The sequence below is a fragment of the Blastomyces dermatitidis genome (genome assembly GCF_000003525.1).
Source record: "Blastomyces dermatitidis ER-3 genomic scaffold supercont1.6, whole genome shotgun sequence".
NCBI lineage: Eukaryota > Fungi > Ascomycota > Eurotiomycetes > Onygenales > Ajellomycetaceae > Blastomyces > Blastomyces dermatitidis.
The window spans coordinates 940,569-965,019 of NW_025544779.1; the positions used below are offsets into that span (position 1 = coordinate 940,569).

The 24,451-nt window shown below is 43.5% G+C and overlaps 7 protein-coding genes across 7 annotated transcripts; 3 read left to right on the forward strand and 4 right to left on the reverse strand.

Annotated features, from left to right (window-relative positions):
- The first annotated feature begins 2,082 nt into the window (after positions 1 to 2,082).
- Positions 2,083 to 5,001, forward strand: BDCG_05804 (MFS transporter). Its single transcript, XM_045421499.1, has 3 exons — positions 2,083 to 2,907; positions 2,974 to 3,022; positions 3,089 to 5,001. Exons 1-3 carry the CDS (start codon positions 2,692 to 2,694, stop codon positions 4,312 to 4,314), a joined length of 1,491 nt encoding a protein of 496 aa, XP_045277370.1. The 5' UTR covers positions 2,083 to 2,691; the 3' UTR covers positions 4,315 to 5,001.
- Positions 5,002 to 5,466: 465 nt separating this feature from the next.
- BDCG_05805 (homeobox domain-containing protein) lies at positions 5,467 to 10,411 on the reverse strand. The gene is made up of 2 exons (XM_045421500.1): positions 8,999 to 10,411; positions 5,467 to 8,900 (listed from the first exon to the last, which is right to left on the reverse strand). Exons 1-2 carry the CDS (start codon positions 9,412 to 9,414, stop codon positions 7,019 to 7,021), a joined length of 2,298 nt encoding a protein of 765 aa, XP_045277371.1. The 5' UTR covers positions 9,415 to 10,411; the 3' UTR covers positions 5,467 to 7,018.
- Positions 10,412 to 14,622: 4,211 nt separating this feature from the next.
- BDCG_05806 (uncharacterized protein) lies at positions 14,623 to 16,281 on the reverse strand. The gene has a single exon (XM_045421501.1). The coding sequence runs from the start codon at positions 15,672 to 15,674 to the stop codon at positions 15,396 to 15,398; it is 279 nt and encodes a 92-aa protein (XP_045277372.1). The 5' UTR covers positions 15,675 to 16,281; the 3' UTR covers positions 14,623 to 15,395.
- Positions 16,282 to 16,502: 221 nt separating this feature from the next.
- Positions 16,503 to 19,548, reverse strand: BDCG_05807 (phosphatidylglycerophosphatase). Its single transcript, XM_045421502.1, has 2 exons — positions 18,245 to 19,548; positions 16,503 to 18,176 (listed from the first exon to the last, which is right to left on the reverse strand). Exon 1 carries the CDS (start codon positions 19,285 to 19,287, stop codon positions 18,463 to 18,465), a length of 825 nt encoding a protein of 274 aa, XP_045277373.1. The 5' UTR covers positions 19,288 to 19,548; the 3' UTR covers positions 16,503 to 18,176; positions 18,245 to 18,462.
- Positions 19,549 to 19,591: 43 nt separating this feature from the next.
- On the forward strand, positions 19,592 to 20,975 carry BDCG_05808 (small nuclear ribonucleoprotein D3). The gene is made up of 4 exons (XM_045421503.1): positions 19,592 to 19,899; positions 20,044 to 20,104; positions 20,243 to 20,372; positions 20,523 to 20,975. Exons 1-4 carry the CDS (start codon positions 19,843 to 19,845, stop codon positions 20,623 to 20,625), a joined length of 351 nt encoding a protein of 116 aa, XP_045277374.1. The 5' UTR covers positions 19,592 to 19,842; the 3' UTR covers positions 20,626 to 20,975.
- Positions 20,976 to 20,986: 11 nt separating this feature from the next.
- Positions 20,987 to 23,342, forward strand: BDCG_05809 (uncharacterized protein). The gene is made up of 4 exons (XM_045421504.1): positions 20,987 to 21,527; positions 21,615 to 22,346; positions 22,477 to 22,764; positions 22,870 to 23,342. Exons 1-4 carry the CDS (start codon positions 21,323 to 21,325, stop codon positions 22,947 to 22,949), a joined length of 1,305 nt encoding a protein of 434 aa, XP_045277375.1. The 5' UTR covers positions 20,987 to 21,322; the 3' UTR covers positions 22,950 to 23,342.
- On the reverse strand, positions 22,335 to 24,444 carry BDCG_05810 (3-hydroxy acyl-CoA dehydratase). The gene is made up of 3 exons (XM_045421505.1): positions 23,628 to 24,444; positions 23,317 to 23,456; positions 22,335 to 23,196 (listed from the first exon to the last, which is right to left on the reverse strand). Exons 1-3 carry the CDS (start codon positions 24,146 to 24,148, stop codon positions 23,123 to 23,125), a joined length of 735 nt encoding a protein of 244 aa, XP_045277376.1. The 5' UTR covers positions 24,149 to 24,444; the 3' UTR covers positions 22,335 to 23,122.
- Positions 24,445 to 24,451: the final 7 nt, after the last annotated feature.

Genomic DNA, 24,451 nt, shown 5'->3' on the forward strand with positions numbered 1-24,451 from the left:
ACACGGTCACACGGTCAGTCTAATATTAGAGATATATGCAGAAAACAGATCTTTATTACTAAAGAGAATAATTACAGTGATTCTCTATTTTTATATTATAAAGATAAGTTATTCTCATTTCTTTCTTCTCTTTTTTCTCTTCTTCTTCAACTCATCACTAAGTTCAAAATAATATAAAAACTATTAAAACACTCTTAGAAATTCTCAAATTAAAGAGTATAAATTAATCAAATTTTAAATATAGATGAATTAAATTATATTTAATAATACTAATTATTCATTTCTCTCTTAATAAAATAACAGTTATATCTTTTTCTTCTCTCTTAAATAAAATATAGTCTGTGAAAAGTGAGTATCATATCAGACTATAATAATCAATACAGTCTCAGTACATAGAGCTGTATACATACAGCACATGCTGAACTGAGAGACTGTGTGAATTACAAACTAATAGCAGTATCTCAGAAAGAGCTATATAATGTAAGAAAGCTATAACTCTCAGTTATATATAAACTGACTACTGAGATTATGAATTTTATATTTAATCTCATTTGATCTGATCTCATACATTTCTTGATATGAATTCTGCTGAGACTGGCTATTAAAAAAACATGTAAAGTGACTATATATCAGATCTTAAAATGAAATCATGACTTGAAAAAAATAAGAAAGTAATCTCATTTAATCTCATTTAGTCTCATTCTTAGTATAAAGTTACTATTTTTAGACATTTTAAGGTTTTTTTTAGACTATTTTTAATTTTTTAAAAAGTAATGCTTTTTGATAACACTTAAATAAGATTTAAAGTCATTTAAAGCAATAAAAATAATTTAAATTGAGAAGTGAAAATCATGATCTCATTTGAAAAATGTGATAAGAGTAGACAGTAAGTCTCACTGAGACAGTATGAGACTACTATCTAATGTTAAAACTGTGTAATGAGATCAGTTAAATTGATAATAAAACTATTAAAAAATCTGATTCTGATCTCAGACACAGTCACACAGTCAGTCTAGTTATATATTAAGTGTATGTATATTGTATAAAAGTAATACTTTTTAATAATACTTAGTCTTTGATATTATGAAAATAGAGTCTCTCTGTGAGATCTATTTTTATCAGAAGTTAAAAAATCTTATATTTCTCAAGATTATTTTTACATATCTTATTCATGAAATTGATGAGAAGAATTATCAATTTCAGTATTCTACTCTTAATATTATTCAAGTGATAGCAGAGTTCACTCTGATTATACTTTTTAAGTGTATATTTTTTATTTTTTTCTTTTTCTTTTCTTTTTTTTTCTTTTTCTTTTTTTTTCTTTTTTTATTGTGATTTTTTCTTGTTTTTATTTTATTTTTTATTTTTTATTTTTTTTATATTTTATATTTTTTTCATAATTAAAATTATATAAATTATAATCTATATTTAGAAAAGTAATAATATTTAATAATACTCTCTATTGAATTTTCAATAAATGAGTACTATATTATAATATTATATAAGTGAGAAATAATTTTATAGTTTTATTTAATATTATTCTTAATAATAAGATCAGAATGAAAATGTAACTAAGAATTCAAATATATTCTTTATCTAAGACTAGATTTTTATTTGAAAAGTGAATCTGAGATCTTTAATATTTAAAATAATATGATTTAAAATCAATGTAATAAATATAAATCATGATTAGAAGTAATACTTTTAGATAATATAATAACTATAAAGTTTAATTCTAATCTCAGATATAGTCACACAGTTAGTCTAGTCTACTTATTATATAGTTTTAATATTAAATAGTAGTTTTATACTATCTTAGTAAGACTTACTATCTACTCTTATTACATTTTTCAAATAAGATTATGATTTTCACTTCTCAATTTAAATTATTTTTATTGCTTTAAATAACTTTAAATCTTATTTAAATATTATTAAAAAGTGTTACTTTTTAAAAAATTAAAAATAGTCTAAAAAAAACCTTAAAATGTTTAAAAATAGTAACTTTATACTAAGAATGAGACTAAATGAGATCAAATGAGATCACTTTCTTATTTTTTTCAAGTCATGATTTCATTTTAAGATCTCATATATAGTTACTTTGCATGTTTTTTTAATGACTAGTCCCAGCGGGATTCACACCAAGAAATGTATGGGACCAGACCAAATGGGACCAAACATGAAATTCATGGTCCCGGCGGCCAGTCTAGTTGTGTGTAGCCAAGGGCTGCTAACCCTATTGATTATGTGAGAGATAGGAATAGGGGTAAAGGATCCGCGAGGAGCGGGATTTCTTACAAAAATCTAATTATGTTGTTGAGATATTGTTGAAAATATTTCATCATAGTGATAGTGAAATGGCGGGCGTTGGGTGTAAGCGGGCGTTGGGTGGTTGATCACGTTAGTTCATTGAGTGGATGAGTTCCTTGGGTGGTTGAGTCACATTAATTCTTTTCTTATGAAGTGTTGTTTGTTGCCTTTCACTCGCGGTAGCAAGATATCATACGGATTGCTAGTAACAAGCTTTACCTCACCATGCTCCCTGAATAGTCGTTCGTTCGCTCCGTGACAATCCGTCTCTATCGTGCAACACCGCATGGTGCAGGCTATCCAATAATTCCTTATTTCCCTCCCGCCCCAGAAAGCTATCGAGCTACTTAGAAATCTAGCTCTTAAGCAAGGAGTAAGGTAAAGATGGCTTCCTCCAAAAGAGTCGATCTAGAGAATAAGGCCATCATCGTCTTGGACTCGGACAACACCTCCCCTTATCCATCCGAGATGTTGCCAGAAGAGCAGACGAAGCTGGATCGAAAGCTGCTGCTTAAACTTGACTTTCTGCTGGTGCCAATGATGGGGATGCTGTATTTGCTTGCTTTCCTTGACAGAGCTAATATTGGCAATGCTCGTGTGGTATGAGTCGAGGCATATCCAGCTGAATAATGGAAAATGTGTCTGACGGAGAAATTTCGCATGTAGGCTGGCCTGCAGAAAGATCTCGGTATCACGGACTTGCAATATCAAACAGGTGAGAGAAGGTCTTCATCTAAAATAACGAAAAGAAAAAGTGAAATAGCTTCTAACACAAGAACAGCTATCACGGTGACCTACGTCCCATATATCGCAGCTGAGCTGCCATCAAACCTCCTCATCAAAAAGATCGGGCCCCGTATCTTACTCCCAGCCCTCTGTCTCTCATGGGGCATCGTCACCACTCTCCAGTCGCAGGTCAATAACTACCCTGGCCTCATTGCCGCTCGTTTTTTCCTCGGACTCCTCGAAGGAGGTCTATTCCCTGGGATTGTCCTCTACCTATCCTCCTTCTACCGCCGTCATGAGCTGCAGGTGCGGGTCGGTCTATTCTTCTCCGCTGCAGCCCTTAGCGGCGCTTTCTCCGGCCTCCTCGCCGCCGCCATCCAAAACATGGAAGGCGTCGGTAACCTCCGCGGCTGGCAATGGATCTTCCTCCTCGAAGGTCTTTTCACCGTACTCTTCGGTATACTATCTTTCTTCATCCTACCCAACAACCCCAGCGAAGTCTCCCTCTTCAACCCTGAAGAAGTCGAACACTGCACCCGCCGCCTAGCCCTCGACACCAACCTCCCAGACAACGAAACCGTAACCTTGAACCGCGTCCTCTCCGCCTTCAAAGACCCACACATTCTTATCATGTGCGCCATCCTCTTCTGCAGCGGCGCTAACCTTTTCGGCCTCTCCTACTTTACACCATCCATCGTCCAAGCGCTCGGATATAGCCCGACACGCACACAGCTGCTCACCGTCCCGCCCTTCGCCTGCGCCTTCGTCGCAACCATGATCGCCGCGTACTTCGCAGACAGGTACAAGCAGCGCGGGGCCGCGGCAGTCAGCACCAGCATCATCGCCCTAGTAGGCGCAGGAATGGCGCTCAAAGTCCGCTTGACCGCCAGCAGGTACGCCTCCATCTTCCTGCTCATCACGGGCGTCTACTCCACCGCGCCTAGCTTAATAAGCTGGGTGACAAATAACACTGCGGGCCATGTGCGGCGCGCAACGGCCATTGCGATGGTCTTTGTCAGTACGAACTCGGGCGGGATTGTTAGTACGTGGATCTACCCGCGCAAGGATGCGCCATATTACCTGTTCGCGGCGAAGTTTAACCTAGCGCTGCTTGTGATTACCATTGTGTTGTGTGGGGTGCAGGTAGGGTGGTTGAGGAGGTTGAATCGGAGGAAACTAGAGAAACCCGATGAGGTTCTGGGAGATGTGCTGGGTGTGGGGTTGCAGGCACAGTTGAATGAGTTGGGAGATAAGCATCCGGAGTTTGTGTATACCTACTGAGCCCATTGGGTAATGGGAATTCTTCTGGTGACGTGGGAATTGCGCGACGGAAAGGAGTTCCTCCTTCCGAATATATACCATGTCAAATCTGCGTTTGACACTGGGATGAATTGAAATTTACGGCGATTATACCGTGTATAAAGCAAAAGTTCTAGTTCCTTTTAATATTCTGAAAATTCAATTTCATGGTCGAACCTTTTTATTTTGTTTCCCATAACTCTCAGTCAGTCCTTTTGGCCTAGTACTGTAATGGGGATGACGATGTTTCAAAGCAGGTGGAACCATGGAAGCATCGACTCAGAGAAGGAGTGGGAGTGAGATGGAAACATATATATATGAGGTTCCATCCATCTAGGTTACATTTGGAGATATGCAGTGCAGCGGGGGGAAGCATGGTTGAATTTGTGAGAGATGTATGTTTCATATGAACATTCTATGCAATGTCTAACAGGCTCTTGTCTACATAGTGTGTTGATCTCAGAGAGAATTCTAGTTTGCTTCATTGAAATCTCATTGATCTTGAATATTGATTTTGAATTGTGTATATATGTGTGTTCTCCATCTGCTAGCTACCGCATGAGGTGTAGCACCCATTGCCAGCCCAGCCAAGCAAAAATTGCCCTAAAAATTAAGAGCAAGAGCAGACACTAATAAAGCAATCTCCGTAGAGTGAATTGTAATGTTCTCATGTGTACGCTGTACATTTACATGTACCAATAGCTGCATACTGTCAGCAGCCAGCACAGTTACGCAGCCCGATGATGTTGCCACTGTGGTTAGATCCTCAGTTGTGGATTCGGCAAGCCTAGTGGCAACTTACACAGTAAACGATTACAACAACTAAGTTAACTACTAGTTACCCCAACACCCGCTGCGGACCCGTGAACTGCAACTTCGAGAGGGGAAAAAAGTATTTCACTTCAACCCTTCCCATACAACCACGGCTACTTTCCCTCCATTTCCATAGATATTTCCAAAAGCAATCAACCATGTTCATCCACCCCTCCCTGCCTTCCTCCCTAATGATTTACTTGCCTGTTACGAACGGGAGGTTTTCCAACGGGAACGAAAAGCTTAGTCGCTTATGCACATTGCCGCCCGCCCGGGTTCGACCGGCGGGCTACACAGCACTACATAATGTAGCCTAGCAGCCCAGCAGCCTAGTTAAGAGAAAGTTTCTGGGGGTCCCGCGGAGAGAAGGGGCATGTTGCGGGCGATGTAAGAAATTGTCAAGGGCCTGGGCAACAACCGGGCTGCCATATCGAAATAGGAGCTGGGAGTAAGCAGAGAATGAGGCTGGAGAAAGATGGTTTCAAGGTTGGTAGAAGAGGCCCTTCACTAGGTAAGTAATAAGAACATGGTAAAAATAATGGGAGAAATAAAACAAGTTTTCATTTCATTCTCAAAATCCCAAGAATAAATTATATACAAAGAAGTAAGTGAAAAAAATCTGATAGTACTCAATCTGATTGCCATTTAACCCCTTATCTCCAATCCCAGCTATATATTTCAGTTGTAAAGAAGAAGAAGCAAAGATCTTGCTTGCATGGCTCATATGAAATAGGCAAAAGACGTATAACAGAGGAACAATGAGAATAGTAATAGTAAAAGAATAAAAAAAGGACAAGATGAGATGAAAGATGACTGAAAGGTAGGGGGAAAATAATAAAAGCTTCGAAGTAAGATAAAATTGAGACATAGCATAAAACATAAAAAGAGCGAAGGGGAAAAGAAAAAGGGCGCTCACTCTCACACAGCAAATGAAAGAATCGAGTCGTTCCGGCCAAACTTGTACGTATCACTGGCAGATAAGTACATAATTGAAGTGTCTTCAAATAGGAAATGTTGAGATAGCAGAAGTAAAAGAAGCAATGAACGCAATAAGAAACCGAGAAAGTAAAGTGCATCAAAATAAGAATGGGATGATTTGTTGTTTATTGTTATTGTTGTTTGTCTCAAAAAAATAAAAATAAAAATAGAGAATAGAACAAAAATAGGGAACCCGCCCCGTTAATTGAAATAAGTGGAGTATGATAGAAGTAAGGGGAAAACGGCAAATCATTGTAGAAATTGTCAAAGAAAATAGGGAATAAATAATAAATAATAAATAATAAAGTAAAAACATTACTGAGATTTGTTGTAAGTAAAAATTTAGAGATGAGTAAGAGGGGCTAATAAAGAAAGAGCAGCACTTGCTGCTTATTTCGTTGGTGAGTGCCGGTAGGTTGGTTGATCGGTAGATATGTGGGTCAGTTAAGAGGAGGGGAGTGACGTTGGATTTTATTTTGATCCAGTGCAAGTTGTAGCTTTGAGAGTGGAAAGGGGAATAGGCAGTAAGAGGAGAAGAATAATAATAATAGAAGGGAAGAGAAGAAAAGGAGCACTCAGCATGGTGAGAAACAAAAAAGAAAAACGTAATAGAAGAGAAAACAGAACAGGCTCAAAAACCACGGGGAAAAGAATAATAAATAGGGAGAATCAAAAGGACAAAAGCGAGTTGAGCCTAAGATGGAAAAGATGTAATTTGCAATTTGGAAAGGAAACGAGAAGAAAGAAGCAATAACAATCAATCAATCAAAATATATAAGAACATATAAAAATCTGCGAATTTTGAGATTTCAAATTCGAAAGCAGGGTAAATATGGGGGAAAATAGGCCGTTACTTAGATTTCCCAAACGCCTCTTCCCCCAAGTCCTCAACAATTCAAGCCTCCGCAGCCGTCGCAGCAAGCGAACTGGGATCCACAGTCTCAAACGGGAGCATGCCATGGTAATCAGCGACGCTCTCGCCTGCTGGTGAGTGACCATGACCAAGAGCATGCTGCTCCTGTTGCTGCTGGTGATGATCATGGTCGCCACTCAATCCCTGCAACGCCAGCACGAAACTATCATCATCCATCTCCATCGGTGGGGAGTGATGATGTTGATGCAGAGGCATAGACATAGGCATGGCCATAGACATCGGCATGGACATTGACATATTATGATTATTATGACTATGATTATGGTGTTGGTTGAGATTCTGCTTTGAGTACATCTCACTCAGTAGCATACCCGTGGCATCATCGCTGCCGTCTTCATCAACAACACCAACTGCACCTAGACCAGACATGCCTGCCATGTGGTCATCGTGGTCTTGGTCGTGGTCAGCGACGGAGAGGGTGAATATATCATCCGCAGAAGCGGAAGAGGAGGGATGGAGTTGTAGTTTCGTCATAGAGGGTGGGGATTGGTCTGCGATCATTGATTCAGCAGTGGCGTGGCTGACATGTGATAGTGGTGATGGGGAGTGCTGCTGCTGTTGCTGTTGTTGTTCCTGTGGCGGCGGCGGCAGCTGTTGTTGTGACATCATATTTGGGGCATCAACCATTGGAGACGGGGAGAGGAAGGGAAGGCTGTATGGGGTGCCTACTGTGGGAGCGGGAGCTGTGGGTGGCTGCTGTTGGTGTTGCGACTGCGTTGGCATCTGGTTGGGCGGTGCACTTGTAGCGAAAAACGGTGGGCTGGCAAATTCCGAGGACGTCGTGCCTGTTGTTGCTGTTGGGTGTGTCGTCGTCACCGCGGGCATAGGATAGGACTGGAAATCCATGCCATACCCGGTCGGGTTATCTAGCCGTAGGTCGTTGCTAACGGCCGGAATATGTGGCATGCGACCCTGCGGGATGGGTGCGAAGATATTAGGGTCTGGGTGGAACTGCTGTGCTGGGGGATGGTGTTGTTGGCTGTGGAACGACGGCATGTGGTGGCCCATTGCAGCAAAATCAACTGGTATAGGGACAGATCTGCTTCGTTGTCGTTTATGGCCTCGCCCCGGATGTAGACTCATCCCGAAATGATTGCTGTTCTCCTGATATATGGATGAATTCGGTCTAGCCAGATGATTCGGTTGTGAAGCCGGTCTGTGAACTATGTGCGGAGAAACGGGCGCTGACACAGCATATCCGTTGAAATCATACTGCATCAGACGGTTCTGGAATGACTCTAGGGACACAAGTTTAGCCAATTGGACGCTGAGAACTTTGGGGTGGCCACCGAGATAATGAACCATTGACTTGGTAGCTTGTTGATCCTCAGTGAAATCCCTGCATTGGTAAAATCCGCCCGAGTTTGATGAATCCATATAGAAATTTGGTGGGCGATTGAGTTCGATGACCAGTCCTCCCGGCTTTGGCGCGGTACCATCGGCACTCGGGCCTGGATCGCCAGATTCCAGGACAATGTTTTTGATAAAAGAGAATGGGTATTCGATCTTATATCCAGCAGAGTCGTTATTTATATAGTATGTCATGCAAGACTTTTCAGGTGAATAGAAAATCACCAAGTCCATGGCATTTTGGCCAACGCGACGCCAGCTACCAATTCTCAGGGAACGACATGCAAAGTGGTGGATCACGATTTTTCCAGAAGAGGTGGGTTCATGCATCTCGTTGGGACCATACCCGGGGCCTTTGTGGAACAGGTTGCGGGCGTGAGCTTTTGACGGATCAAAATGAAGGGCAAGATATTGGCGCATCGATTCGGGAATGGCGTCGCAGTCTTCACCCGTTTCGATGCCCTTTTTGGCAATCATTTTGATTTTGGCGCGTCTACAACTTTGAGTTAGTTTCTTCCATCCTGAAGAAATCTTTTTCTCGAAATAGAGAAAAAAAAAGGGATATATATTATATCAACAAGGGAAACCCACCGATTTTGAAACCAAATCTGAACCGACCGCTCAGTCATATTGATCTCTTCCGCAATCCTCTCACGCACTGCTGCTGTCGGGGTGGGGTTCTTATTAAACTCCATTTCAAGCGTGACCAGTTGATCCTGCGTTGCGCGCTGGCGTTTCTGGTTCTTCTGCTGTTGTGTCAAAGTGCTTTTTCGTGGCGGACGGCGGATTGATGCGCGGTTCTGCGTTGCAGAAGATACAGATACTGCGGAAGCATTGGTGGAAGATGGGGAGGGAGTCGATATTGTAGGGGTAGTGTTGTTGGTATTGGTATTGTTTGGCGTCACACCAGTGGATGAATTGATGCTGATGTTGTTAGTAGGGTCGTGGGGCATTGTCGTGGCCCTGGCCGTGATCGACGTAGCCACAGGCTCTGTAGTCGAAGACATAACTGTCAATGGAGATGTTTTGTAGTGGTGGTGGTGATAGGAGTGAGTGGATAGAATATTCGAGGCGGTCTAATGGATGGAAATAGTGCTGTCGCGAGCCGGTCGACAGATGCGAATGGGTCGTCAATTCGTAGAAATGTATTTCTCGAGGCGTCAAGCTCGAAGAAAGGAAATGGATGGAAAGCGGAGAGGTAAGTAATGAGCGGATATAGCTGGTCGAAAAGATATAATAACGATGGGTAAAGGAGTGACTGATGAATGTAAAAAGTAAGAGGAGTAAAGAAGAATCCAAAATGATTTTTTTTTTCTCGCCCGTTTCAAATGAGTGTATGGATATATAAACGAATGAATAAAGGAATGAATAGAAGTATTCCCGATTCCTATGAAGGAGGAAGAGAAAGGGACGGGAAAATAACCAGGAGGATGCGGAGAGTTTGGTTTGGGGACAAAGATTTCGCTCTATCCAGGGCCAAACTAACCCAACCACCAGGTGTCAAGAGATCGATGGGCCGTCTCTCTCACGGTAGATTATTCCAGACGTCGTCGATGAGAGAGATAGGATCGATGGGAAGAATGGTAGTCGAAGAAGCTGAACCAAGGCAGCGTAGTGGTAGAGGCGGGAAGGGCTTTGAAGGGAAGCAGCCTCATGGGCCAAGTCGGGTCTCTGTTTGTATATCCTGATATATATAATATATATATATATAAGTAAGGTATATACGGTGTAGATCCTTAGTAGTGAACGAAAGGAAGTAGGCAAAAAGGGCGGGCAGAAGAAGAAGCAGAAGGAAGAACTAAAAGGAATCCAGGCTGAAGGAGCGTTATTGGATGAAGCCGTGAAGGAGTGAACGGACTTGAATCCAGGGATATGGGGGCCAGCAGACAGACGATGGGGGCAAAAAGGAAATAAATAATGAAAGAAAAAGACGACCAGTATAGGCTGGGGGGGGGGGAGGAGAGGAGGAGGGGAGTAAAGGGGAGGGAGGAGGAGAGGGAGAGGATAGCAGAGCCCCCGGCGGTGTTTGGCCCAGGGTAGCCAGACACACACACACACCACACACCACACAACTTTCAACCACACCAACAGACAACCGCAACGACACCACAAGTCAACAACGACACACAACTTCAACCACACACCAATCAGAGCCTGGCTTAGACTGACTCCAGGTACAAGGCACCAAGGACTGGCTGCTAGTCTCAACCCAGTCTAGTGTTGGCGCCGGAACCCGCTGCTGATTGGGGCCTGGCTGGAACCTTGACTGGAACCTTGCTCCCCACCAAGGCACAAACCTTGAAACCGGAGAAAAAATAAGAAAAAGACAAGAGAAAAAGACACTGGAAAAGCGTGTTTTGCTGTAAGCGGCTAGCCAGATCGCGGTGGCCAATCAATCCTACAACGAAGCTTCCCAGATATGGTTGGGCAAATACCAGGTACCCGGCTTTCCTGGCAAACAAATACTGTTCAGCTGAGGTACTTACTGTCCATAAATCAATATATAAGGTTATTTTCAATTCCCCCTTTTCTACATTCCATACGAAGATGCTGATATATATATACTAGATATGCGGAATATATACAGACTATACCCAGGACATATATGTATGTCGTCCCACCTAAAAAAAGAAACAAGTGGTGCGGTTTTGACGCTTGAGGCGAAGTCCGATTCCTCCCTCTCTCCCCCCTCTATGCTATGCCACACCATGCCACTTTGGAGAGAAAAGGTGATAGGTTCCTCAAGATATCAACATCAAAGCTCTCTATATCGAATTCAACTCTGCTTTATTTTTATTTATTTTATTTATTATTTTGTTTTTCCATCTGTAGCTAGCCGGACTACATATCTGACACACTTCTGACACACAAGAGCTGTCAGCCGTGATCCGAAAATACAAAATCAAAATCAAACTACGCCTCCAGGCTTCAAGTAATGCCCCTCTCTGCCTTTGCCTCTGCCTCTTTCTCCCTGCCCACTGCACTACCCATGATTCAAGTTACTAACTCGCATGGATCCATCCACTACTCAATAAGTAGGACCATGAGGATAACGTATACTTCGTACAGAAACAGCGAAAAGATCCAATGCATTCTGCAGGTCTGACGGTCTGACGGTCTGACAGGACCAGGGGAAAAGAAAAAGGGGCGGGGCCCATCAAGGACTGGGTACACATGTACACATGTACAGTACATTACACACGCCTACAAGTGCGGAGTATATCTAGCCTTTTCCCGCCCGCTTTGCCTAGTCAAAACCTTGGGAATCCATACTCCACTCTGTAAGGCACAAACTCTATGTACAGTTACTATGACAGCATCACCGGAAAAGGAAATAAAAAATAAAAAACGGTACTCTTAAAGCAAGAGATATTGATGCCATGTAACCAGGCAGCGAGGCGCCGGCACTCTCCTGCTCCCCCAGCCATTTCCTTCTCTTTTCCTTACCATTCGCTTTTGTTGTGGAGTAAGTTAGTTACCATCGTCTGTTATAATTTACAGAATTGCAAATAGTTCGCATCTTCACCTTCAACCCCCCAAGGCAATGGAGTAACATTCCAAGGCAGCGAGCGTACGTACCATAGCTGTTCTGAGACAAGCAGCATGAGAAAACAATTAAAAAAAAATACCCGACAAACCAAATGCAAACCCACCCCCCCCCCCCCCCGGGGAGGGTTCCTCTTGGGCTTATACAGACTATTGACAAGCTATTATTATTTTCTCCGAAGCAAGACACTCCACTGCAAGAAAACACGCATGCACATGTCCGTTCCGACGAACTATTTGCACTGTTGCATGACATCCAAACCCTCATCCCCTCCCTCGCTTTTTTCATAATATACCCCATGATTTCTTATATTGATATTGATATCCGGCTCAGACTCGACGGCGACAGGGACTGCGACAATATACACAAATAGAAATAATCTATTTATGTGTATTTGCCCGCGCACAAGGGAGAGAAAGAAGAAGACAAAATGAAAGCAGAAAAAGCTATATGTAGAATGAGAATAGTCAATTAATTGATGTGATTGAATGTTGATCTTCTTCTCTTCTTTATATGAATATTGATATTCATATTTATATCTATACATATTGAACAAGAAAATCAGAAAGAGAAAGTACTGATATCTTCAACTTAAGAGTCAGACCACTGTACAGCATTGCTGCTCAATTCAGATTGCTATAGTTATTTTAATGTACTGAATATTTATTTCAATCTATCTATCAGAATCAGATATTCATTCTCCTGCTTCTATTTCTTTTGTTATCTCATGAGCTATTTATTCTTCTTATCTAGTTTTCCCCTTTCTCTTTATTTTCTTCCCATCTTAAACTCGGAGGTTCTTTTAAACTCATCTGAACCTTAACGCCCCTTGCCGCCGCCAAACCGTCAATCACAGGGGATCTACAGAGAGAGATTAGAACGTTTATACAGCTATATCAATCCACCTTCTTTTGCTTATTCAGTAGTATGGATGTGGCCTTGAAAAGTCTGATTCTGATCTCAGATTATACACACTCTGTAGTTAATCTCCTTGCCATGTTTTCCCTGTTACTTACCCAGGTATGTAGGCACAACATGCACAATTACGTACCCTAGGTGACGTTTGTATCCGGAGAATTTCTATTCCTCCGAAGCCCGCCAGCCCCCCACCCCGCGCTCAGCTCTACGCAGGAGTTTCTATTTCATCTTATTATTACCTACCTACCTTATATCCAAAATAAATTTTGTCCATATACTTCCACTCGCGGAATATTCTTCCGGTTTACAGCTGCAGGCTGCAGGCTGCAGGCGACACCCTGCATATATGCAGTGCAGTATACGGTATGCAGAGCGCCGTGCGTGGTTCGCGGTATGCAACATGCAAGCCCCATGAAAGAAAACCAGGTGTGTTCTGCAGGCATAAAAAGGAAAAGAAAGATGAAAGAAAAAGAGAAGTTTTGAAAGAAACAGAAAAAATGAGGGGAAAATGAGTTATTCCATAATCAGGTTCGTTTTTATGTATAGAAGAATCTTCTCATCATCATTATTATGTTTATGTGTTTCTCATTTCCCGCCTGCTTTCTGTCTAGTAGTTATTTTAACACTGCTCAAGCTCACTGGCCGCATTTCCTTCTACTACTAGTATCAACATAGAGGTATGATATTGTCTGTATGTTTCAGCACACCCTCGAATAATCTCAATGCACAGTGCCATACAAGCTATCTATACCTAGGTAGGTAGTAAGTAGAGCTGTCCACAGGTGGCTGTACCCTCCTTCGCCCGTTGACAATTAATTGCCCATGACTGCTACACTGCAGTGCCTGTCTGGCTGTGTTTGTCCTGCGATGTGCTACTCCACCTGCGACGGTTGAGTTCAGGTACTGTACGACGCTATATCCAAAATTTGGTTTGCCTAAATTCTCCGAGTCAGACATGGCATCGCGGGTCTACAAGGTACTATGTAGTATAACATGGGTTTCTCATTGTTTTCTTTGATCTCAAGAACCCACTATTTCTCATTTCAGTTGTTAATTGCCCCTTGAGTTATTTTGCGCACAGGTTGTGACTAGCTGTACATGAGTGGAGTGGAGGAGTGCCTACATTCAATTGTGAATATATGGAGGTGTTTTATGGATGGAAAGAGGGAAGCAAAGCAAGGCCAGGGGTATCTTTGAGATTTTGCAGATGCATGTAATGTACTTATATATATATAGAGACAAATGTTTAAGAGTTCAGATAACATTGATATTTCAACCTATGTCAACAAAGGAATAGACCACAGATTGAAGAGGGATGCTGTCTCAAACTATACATCTTATATATAGAGCTCACTTCATAGTTACTTCACACTTGATGATTGTTTGTACCCACTTCTGATTCAAATGTTTCTCCATTCTTATCATCTTCAACTCTCATGTGTTAAAAGCCCTTTCCTAACCATTCATTCAAAAAGAAGACAATCCATCCCATTGGAAATGTCATATAGCAAGGCTTGCAGGTTAAGGTTCTGTAACTAGATCGAAGTCCAAAGCATCAGAACACACGCAACACTAACGCGCTTGCGGCGGCTTTTCACAGCCCCCCCATTGATCCTGGATGTATTTATTTATTTAACTATAGATATTTCCAGGCTTTGCTGAGTTGCAAGACGTAATTTCGCATCTATGTTAAAAAATAATTAAAAAATAAAAAATAAAAAAAATAAAAATAAAAATAAAAAAAAGGCTCCAACCATAGAATAGGGAATCAATAGATACTTAGGTAGGCAACTAGGTAGCTAGCGTTCATAACTCGTATGTTGAACACGCTTACTCCGTACATGTTACATGTTTGCTACAAAGGTACGTCCAGACACTTCTATTTACACATAGAATTGTCTTTACCAATGGCCATAGAAAGTCCATCGTTCACCAGTTCCCATATATCTTTTTCTTATTTTATTTATTGGACCTTTTGGGTTAGCCTTTCTTCCAGCGGTGCTTAAGCTATTTCTGCTCTTAAGAAACCGGTGCAGTGGTCGAAGATACCTCGACTGATGTAAGTCCCAAGCATTGGACGGAGGATACTAAACAAGGGTAACTTGTGTTGCCGAAACGGCTTTCAGCCGTCGCGGGAGTAACTATTTCTTCCAGAATCTTCTTGCCGATCCTGCGATTTGAAAAAAAAGAAAGAAAGAAATCGACATACGCTGTACAGTCAGTCCCCACTGACGTCGCGCAGTAGATCGCCCTCGTCAGCGCCATCCGATTTAAAAAAAAAGCAAAAAAAGAAAAAGAAAGAAAAGAAAGAAAGAAAGAAAGAAAAAAGAAAGCAGAAAATATGACATGTTCTGGTCGAGAGAGCGGTCGATCACTCTCTGGGCCCCTTTTCCACTGCGGTGTTATCGCTGCTGATGAGAAAGAGGAAGGGCCTTGACTGGAGCTAGATTGTCTTCCTTGACTTCCTCCAGAATACTCCGTACTGTTAGCAGGGTTTTGCCAGCTTCAGCTACCAAGCTACTGCTAGTGCCTATATGGGTCCTTTATCCCAACCGCCAAAGTGGATAAATGGGGGCCCGCGCCAGTGCCGACGCCCCGACTACCAACCCAACTACCAAATCGCCAGGATCCTGGGGTTGGGACATGGCATCCTTCAAGTTCCGGCACATTCGGGGCCATGTGATGATCCGATTTGGACCAGGTCGCGGTGCCTAGCACGAAATCCAGACCGCCGTGAAGGAATCCCAAGACACTAATCGTACATAGGGTAGGATTGGCGATGCGATCCTGCAGGGCTGTCATGGCCGTGATGGCTGGGCATCTCAGCGACCTTTCGGTGAAAGGGGTTTAGCCCCATTGTTCTCGTTTTAAATAATAATCCTTCCCCCGGTCTTCTGCATCCGCTCGTTAGGCAGGCCAATGCGTGGGGAGGATGGATACGGAGTATTCGGGAACGAATTGATGTAGTCTGTAAGCCGGGAGGGTTTCATTTGATGAAGATAGAGTTAATAAAGTGTACCCTTCCTCAAACGTTCGATGGTAGTTATTTTTGGGAAATATAAAATAAATTAAAACAAAGTAAATAAAAAGCTCAATGCTCCTTTTATAACGTGTTAATGTAGCTGGGTACTGTACTCAAATAAATCACTCATATCTCTTCATGCTTGTTCCCAGCTTCCCTCTGCATGGCATCCACCCATAGACATCCGAAGATATTTTTTATCATCAATTAATATTCTAACCGGGAAGTCAACTCACGTAAAACACCTAGCCGTTACAACATCTGCACGCATGACTCGACTGAACGCCCGTCAGCAGCCAACAACCGACTTGATTTGCAGCTTTGCCTCGTTCAGGTCAAGGGTTTTCTATTTTTTGATTCCCTATCCCTATCCCTGCTTGCTATCACGGCACTTTGTGGTTAGAATACGGGACTTAAGGACCATCACGACGCCTCAAAATACGGAAGGCATATATCCATGGATGGTAAAGAGGACGCGGCAGAGTGTCTGTTCGTGGAATGGTGTGATTTTATATGTATTCTTGTTTTGAAATCACCCAATGGTCCTCTGCTGAACGCAAAAATGGCTCTCGGGTTACATACTCAATAAGCCGATTTGATCGCTCGTGGTTAACAAACACATGTACTTAATTTACCTGATGAAACAAAAGCAAGTACCCGAGTTTCGTTTTGGATGACTCTGTTAGCTAGCAAGTTCGATACATGTACAGTACATACAGTGTCACAGATGATGAGCCATGAACCACCCCAGCTTTTCCGTGCTTGTTCGGGAGATCGAAAAACAAGGTCATGCTTCTAGCGGAGGAAGATGTGTGTTTCATTACCCTCTATCTCCTATTTCATGGACCGGCACAAGTAGCCTTGTTGGTAGAGCCTTCCGACCATTTGTCCCTGGAGGCAGCGGCGAGGGTTAGCCAAGATGCTAAACAACTCCTATCTGACGCGACGGTTTGAGCAGCTGGTGCGCTTTGTATCGCCCAACTAGCAGTGTAAATCGGATCAATGTGTATCTCCTGACTCTCAGTCAACCATTACATGTAACTAGGCAGGGTGGCCATCAAAATGTATATATATATTCTGAAGCGAAGAGCCAAAAAGGAGTTGTGCTGATTGTTTATATATCTGTATAATTTGATAGTACTTGGGCAGTATTATGGCTGTGGAGGATGAAGAGAGGTGGGATTCGGGTAGCTAGCTGCCTGAGAGGCTGAGAGATCGATGATATCAATTCAAGGTCCTTGGCTAACATAGCTCGCTCAATATATTCTGCCGCGCCGGAGGTTACAAGGGGAGATAAGAATCGTGGCAAATCCCATGTATTTCCCCATAGGAACTCGCCAATGGAAGGAAGAGGAGCCAAAGACGGATGGTAGGGAGCATGAGAGATATTGAAATTCTCGTTTGACACAAAGGGAACAGTCCTGCAAGGAGAAATCCGAGAGCTTCCCGATTCCAGCTGGGAGCATAGCCCCCATCTTTTCTCACATATTCTCACCTAGCTGGCAGTTTCATGTACGATTCGAGTCCAGGCCCCCAAATCTCAAATTCAAAGTCTGTTCGATGCAAACGGCGAATACGATATCGAGTACGTAAACCACCAACATATGTAACTGAGCTATCCTGACACGGGCGGAGTCGTAGAAGCCACACCTTGGGAAGATAATTGTAAGCCCCGGGTACCAGTAGAAGAGGAAACTCTCGCCTTTTTGTAATCACCAACACTACTTCATCCGGCTATGCTCGGACGTTGTGTTCCCATTGCCAGGAAAGAGAGGGAAAGGACCCCAGGATCTTCGTTTGAAAAGACTTCAATCACACTCAATTCTGCGGTAGCTGATCGATATATACAAGACACAGAAGATCACCCTGCATGAGAACGGGAATAGGTGTCAGAGCCATGCACAAGAAGCCCGTAGCGACTCTACACTCCCCATTCAAGCAGACTCCATCCTGCTGACTTTAGAATATAGGCATTAACTATCCTTAGCATTTTGTTGTCTACGTTTCCCAGTGATTTTTGAAGCTGCCAACAACAAATTCAGCCATCATAAACCAGCACAGTACATCGTCTCTCACGGTAGAGAATTTTCCGTCGATGCACGCTGAGGAAAGTGATTCGACCCCGGTCTATACCAGTTCATCGTCACAACAAGTACGCCTTCGCGTATTCCGATGCCAGTGATAGAGATCCGGAGCATGGATAAATAGGTGTCTCCTGGCAGTGCCAGCAATGGCGTAGACAAGACATCCTGGAAACTTATAGATATATCAACTTTTCGTGTCTAGTAATGATGGAGGACAATTTTAGCTCTATCAGGGTTATAAAGATGGAATTAAGAATCTGACATACCTAGAGCAGTGTAGATAAATAATGCCAGTGGAACCTTATCCAAAAACATCCACCCAAATTTGGCTGTCAATTAATACCACGGACGAATTGAGAGTGGGCATTCCCAAGAAAAAGTCTTATAGACCTCCCATAAACCAAAATAAAAGATAAAAGTTGTTGCTCCCGTTCCTTTCAAAGGGTTTATCCGTACCTACCCGTACCTCTAGAGTCCACTGCGATCAACTTTCCCAACCTCTCGGCACCGCTGGCGCAACTCCCCTTCGCCTTAGGTACCGCTCTAACCTCACTTCCAATTTGGCCAACTTGCCTCTAAAATCCATACCCTCCCTCCCTTCATCATCCCCCTCTACACCGACAGTCACCCCCAGTTGTGTCCAAATGCTCCACGACCCCATGAGTCCGGCCATAATTATGTCTGTGCCAAGGCGATCACCCACTACCGCGACCTCGTCAGGAGAAGTGATCGCATTCTGAGCACGAAGGTGGGCAAGAACGGAAGGATATGAAAACGGTTTCTTTAGCGCATGATGTTTTGGCGGAACTTCTGAAGCTTCGCTAGAACCAACGGCCTTCAGAGGGACGCCGGATCTGAAAACGGGGATTTGTAAATGGGACAGGATCGACTCGATGTGATCTGCTTCTTCCTCATAAAGAGCAATATTTGGATCACTGCCTGCAGTGTTTGAGACGATTAGCATTCCGTGCGGGTTATTGTGCATGTTGAAGGGGGAGGAAGGATTGGTGCGGAGGTCCTTAAGCTTCTGCAGGTAGGCGGGCGGGATTATGCGGGATTCTGGAGGGGTGAGGGTGTTGTCTTTGTCGATTACGAGGGCACGAATTTTGGGCGGGAACTGATGTCGATTGGAACTGCTGCTTGGTGTGGAGAAGTAGGAGGAAGGAATAAGGTGATCTCCGAGGTTTTCTTCTGGGAGCTGAAGGAAGGTTGGGATGGTGTAATTGGGGACCAGGAGGGATGGATTTCGGAACAGCGTGGATATGGCAAGATTGAAAGCCGGAATGTTTGGATTGAGTGGACGCCGCATGGTAGCCTCTATATTAAGGGGAATTCTCTTGTGTAGTTATATTTGGAGGGGAGGGATATGTAGCTCCAGCTTCAGCGGGGTGGAAAAGCTAAGATGTATTATAAACGGAGGTAGATAATTTTATTGGTACCATAGGATTTAATTGAAAAGGAAAAAGGAAAATAATTGACTTGTTAACTAAATATATTAAGTGACTGTCTGCCCAGGGCCAGAACGGAAGTCTGCTTGTTGTTGTTGATGATGACGATGTTATTCATGCTGATGTTGATGTGAAAGATGAAGCTGAAACTTGAGTGGAGAGATGCGGCTCCAAAGCTTAATTTTGCTGGCAGATGCAATATTGCCGAAAGCGGTAACTAACTAACTTGAACCAACGTCTTCCTGTTCCAACCACGCTTCTTCTGACAATCCGCGAGTGATGCCATGACCTGCGCGTGACCCTAACTGGCATTATCTGGACTTTTATTTAACGATATACGCTGAGTTATTTGGTTTTTTTATTCAATTTCAATTACATATTCAGTTTCCCGGCTTTGGCGCATTTTCAGTTTCGAGATGGGTAAATTAACGAGTACTATCGGAATCCCCATCAAGCTCCTCAATGAGGCGCAAGTAAGTGTCCTTCCCATTTGCGCGCCTTCCTTGCGCATACCCTACTTTTCTATCGATAGGCGCAAATGATATCCTGTTCCTTTGTCGCATGTAGTACTTCGATTTTAAATACCTGTTTACTTACGATTCCGTTGCTACCTGTAGGGCCATGTCGTTACATTAGAGATCACTTCCGGGCAAGTCTATAGAGGAAAGCTGCTTGAAGGTGCGCGGACTATATCCGGATTCCATAATTGGTGATCGTTCTAGCTATGAAGATTGTCGAGGTTCCATGAACGAGGGCCCATGACTGCCATTATATGCGAAATTTTTTGCTGACTTGGGTTGACTTACGCGCAAACAGCCGAAGATAACATGAACGTCCAACTTAAAGATATTACCGTCACGGCTCGCGATGGTCGTGTTTCGCATCTTGACCAGGTCTACATTCGGGGGAGCCATGTGAGATTTTTCATTGTACCGGATATGCTGAGGTATGGTATCAATATAACCCCGTGTGTTTTGGCCACCTCATGTTTTGTTTGCTTTGATGGGCTGCTCTTCTTCCATTTTTGATGCGTTGGCCGCTCTTTTCAGATGTCCGTACGATTTAGGAAAAGTCACTAATATATCTCGTCGTTTAGAAACGCACCCATGTTCCGGTCGAGAGGACAACGCGGCAGAGGTGTTGGTCTGGCGAGAGGCAGAGCCACTGTCAACAGAGCTCGGGGTCAACGGAGGGGTTAAAATGACATTGTTTTTCTAGTAGTGAATAATTGGAGTTATTCTTTTTTCGCGGATGAATGAAAATTTGAACGATTGGGCGTCTTCTCGTATCAGGCCGTCTCCACGGAATACAGGTGCCATTCTTCTGAAGTTATTTCAGCTATACGTTTACATGGACTGGTCCGAAAATATGGATAAGAAAAGGGACGAAATTAGCAAATTGGAGCAATATAGATACCATTTTCTGTTGAAACAGTCATGGGTTTGTTCATTAGTGGTTGAAATGCGGATTTCATATTCCCTAAATAACTGCTAGTTAGAATGAAAAAAGTCTCCATATGCCATCCCAGATTATAGTAAATGTAGATGTCAGGCCCCTGAGTTTGGCTGTGCTGGAAAAGCAAACCATCTTAGGCGCATGTGGGAAGCATAGTTGTTGGTCTGATGCGGGATCTCCGAAATTAAGCTGGGCCAGACATTTCTCAATAGGCCTTCAAGCTGACCGATTTGAGGAATCCACCACTCATCTATCTACAATAAGTACGTCGCAATCTAGACGATTTCTCTATTCATTAATATATTGACGGCTAAATCCCATGCGCCTCGAGGGAATAAGTATATGATATCACCACATTCCTCCTGCCATCCCGCTCCCCCGCAATCCTGACTCTTCCCCGCCATAACCTCATAACCCTATGCCCTCACGCTGAACCTCACGATGTCCTCCCCAGGATCACAGAAGGAGAAGTCCTTGAAGAATACAAAAGCGGCTCCACGGATCTCAAACCCACGCCGTCTCTTAATCCTAACCCCAGCTCCGCACTCCCACAACGTTGTTCCTCCATTTCTTCACAGCCTAACTGGAGTCCCGGTCACAAATGCGCCTCAAGCTACAAACGACGCGCAGTCAGATGGAAAAGCAGGTGAGCTATGAGAATGTGATATATATCCTTGTGTCTACGTGCCCTGAACGCCTAATAACTTCCTTCTTCGCCCTTGGCTCTGATTAGAACCCTTCACACCGAGTAGTGCAGAAGACGACGTCGTCGTAAGCTCTACATTTGCTGGATACACCACACATTCGCCACTACGAATAGAGACCAAATATTACACGGCGGATATACCGATATGGGTCGACGAGCTTCCTTTCCTTTATAATAATAGTGCATCCGCACCTTCATTAACGCAAGTCCAACCAAACGAAACTGGATGTATAGACGCGGGTTCTCAGCTACCCCTACACAATAACCTCGCCGCCTGGGGATCAGAATTCCTTTCCGATGAAGCTCGGGAAGTGCGAGATGTCATTGGTGCCATTGTCGTCTGCATAGAGAGGCCGACCATAGCGCCATCGGTCTCATTTCCCAGTGATGATGACCCGGACATGTCAGGGGACAGGGAACATAGAATGGGGATTGCGCAAGGCATAAAGGAACTTGTGAGTACGGTTGCGGAGGTTAGGAATCGAATTGAGGAGGAGCGCGGTGGGTTGGGCGAGGTTCCGGGGTTGGTTATATTAGTGGGGAAGGATGAAGGGGAGAAGAAAGCGGAGAATGTGAAGGGGAAGAGAAATGGTTTGGGAGGACTAGAGGACAGCGGTGATGATGAAGTGGAACAGATTTTGGAGTTTAGTACTAGGTGGTGGGAAGACGAATTATCTGAGATGGGACATTTCGAATTGGAGGTTGTAGCGTGGGATCCTCAGGATGAGGGAAATGGGGATGAAAGGAATAATTTTGGAGGTTTGTATTGTTTCTCTTTGACGGTCTACTATATATTATATCTCGTCTATATTTCTCTTCCCCATTAATTTCCGGTCTTCTGCTTTTATCTCTGGGTTATTAACTTGCTAAAATTCCGAAATTCCTGCAGAACTCCAGGGCATGCCACGGATAAGGGAAGTCCTGCGGACGAACGAGTGGACCTCATGTAGCCAAGGGGATCTATCAACAGACTTCCTTCTCGACTCTGATGGAGAAACTGGCTTCGACAAGGAAGCTAGTGAGCTCGAGCGCGAAATGTTTGATCTTCGACTGGCGATTGAAAAAGGGGGGGATGAGCTTGGTACCGGCGAACCAGGGCCAAAAAATGAAGACGAGGAGGATGAACTTCAGGTTGAAAGGATGGATGGATTAATGTTGAGAATGCAGGCTATTAAAGGTGAGCATATTTATGATTGCATCCTGTCCATTTGGTAAATTGAAAGAGGGAATGCGGCTTGTCACATTGCCTTCTTGGTGGACACGCCAACTAACCCGCCAATAGATATGGCTGCGGAATTGCCTGAGGCAGAGCGCAAGGCGTTTGCGGTTAAGGCGATTAATGATATCATGAAGGATATTTAAATATTTACGAATGGAGTAATGAACAGTGTCAAACATACCCGCTTTTCAAGAAAGCTTCTAATAATACAGCCAAAACGACATAAGTCTCCGATCAACTCCAGGTAAATCGCATTGCTATACATATTCCAACCCGTTTTACGCCAATTCCGCCATCTATTCAGTCTTGCTATTAATCAGTCAGCCTTCTTGGAGGCTTTAAATACCTTTCTCCTTTGAGACATCATATGCGTATACAGAATGAATGAGCCTATCATGAAGACAAGTGTTAGCGATCACGATCCCAACACAAGCAAAATAACATGTAATGTTGAAAGAAAACAAAATCGAATAAAGAAGAGGGGAAATCGATTAGAGGGGAGAAACTTACCAGGCACGTAGATAACCAGTATCAAACTAAAAAACCACGCAACCAGGGGTTGAATATCCCACGCCGGCGTAATGGCCTTGTAAATCAATGTACACTCACTCGTAATACCAATTGGATAGAGGACGAAGAAAGTATTATATCTGACAGGGTCATCAAGTTAGTCTCCGGTCAGGCAATGAATAAGCAAAATCCAGATGACAAGCGCCGACCACGATCACCAGCCGCAATCACAAAACAAAAACCATCAACCAACCCACCGACCCAAGCGGAGTGGAGAAGAAAAAAAAGTAACAAAAAAAGAGAGAACATACCTCAACCAAAGCAACCATCGCGGCATTGCAACACCCAAAACCTGCACCACAAAATATCCATATCGAATACACTCCGTAATCCCCCAAGCGCTCAAGCAGCCAACAACCATCCAATCGGCCAGTTTCCACCCAGGCTCCGTACTCGTAGCGCCTACAACCCCCTTTTCCTTCCCAATCCTATCCACCGAGAAAAAGAACATAACAAACCAGACGACTAGAATACGGCTGCCAACCTGCATCGCCGTCGTGATAGGGGATGCACGCACGAGCCTTACGACCGCGTGTAAGATTTCCAGCAAGGCGAGGGATTGCGTGAAGAGAAGGAGCGGGAATAGGTCATCGAAGATGTGCGCGACATGGCCAGTGGGAACGAGGCGGGCGAGGAGGAATATCAGTCGTATGGTTATGGTGGCCCAGAGGGTGAAGGAGAGGGTGTTGTAGCAGATGAGGTAGGTTTGTGCCGCCGTGGAGGGTGGTTTGCTGACGAGATTCTTGCCATTGGGGGGTTTGGATCCCGCCATTTTTGTTTTGGATAATCTGTTTCTACCGCCTGCTTCGACTAAATGCTATATAGGTCTGTTCTCCTCCTCCGTTTGTTTATTCGTTTTGTAGTGGGTGTTCCAGGTTTCTGAATGTTGGCTTTGGGCTGCGTTGCCTGGCTTGATTTAGTCGGATGGCGTTGCTAAAGTTCTTTGTCCGCTCAATTGAGAAGATAATACCTATAGCCGTTATCTGAGAAACATTTGATTAGGACGGGCAACGGAAACGGCCACTGGTTGTCTATTAATTATGTTGCGCAACAAAAATAAAGCTGGAATGTTTGT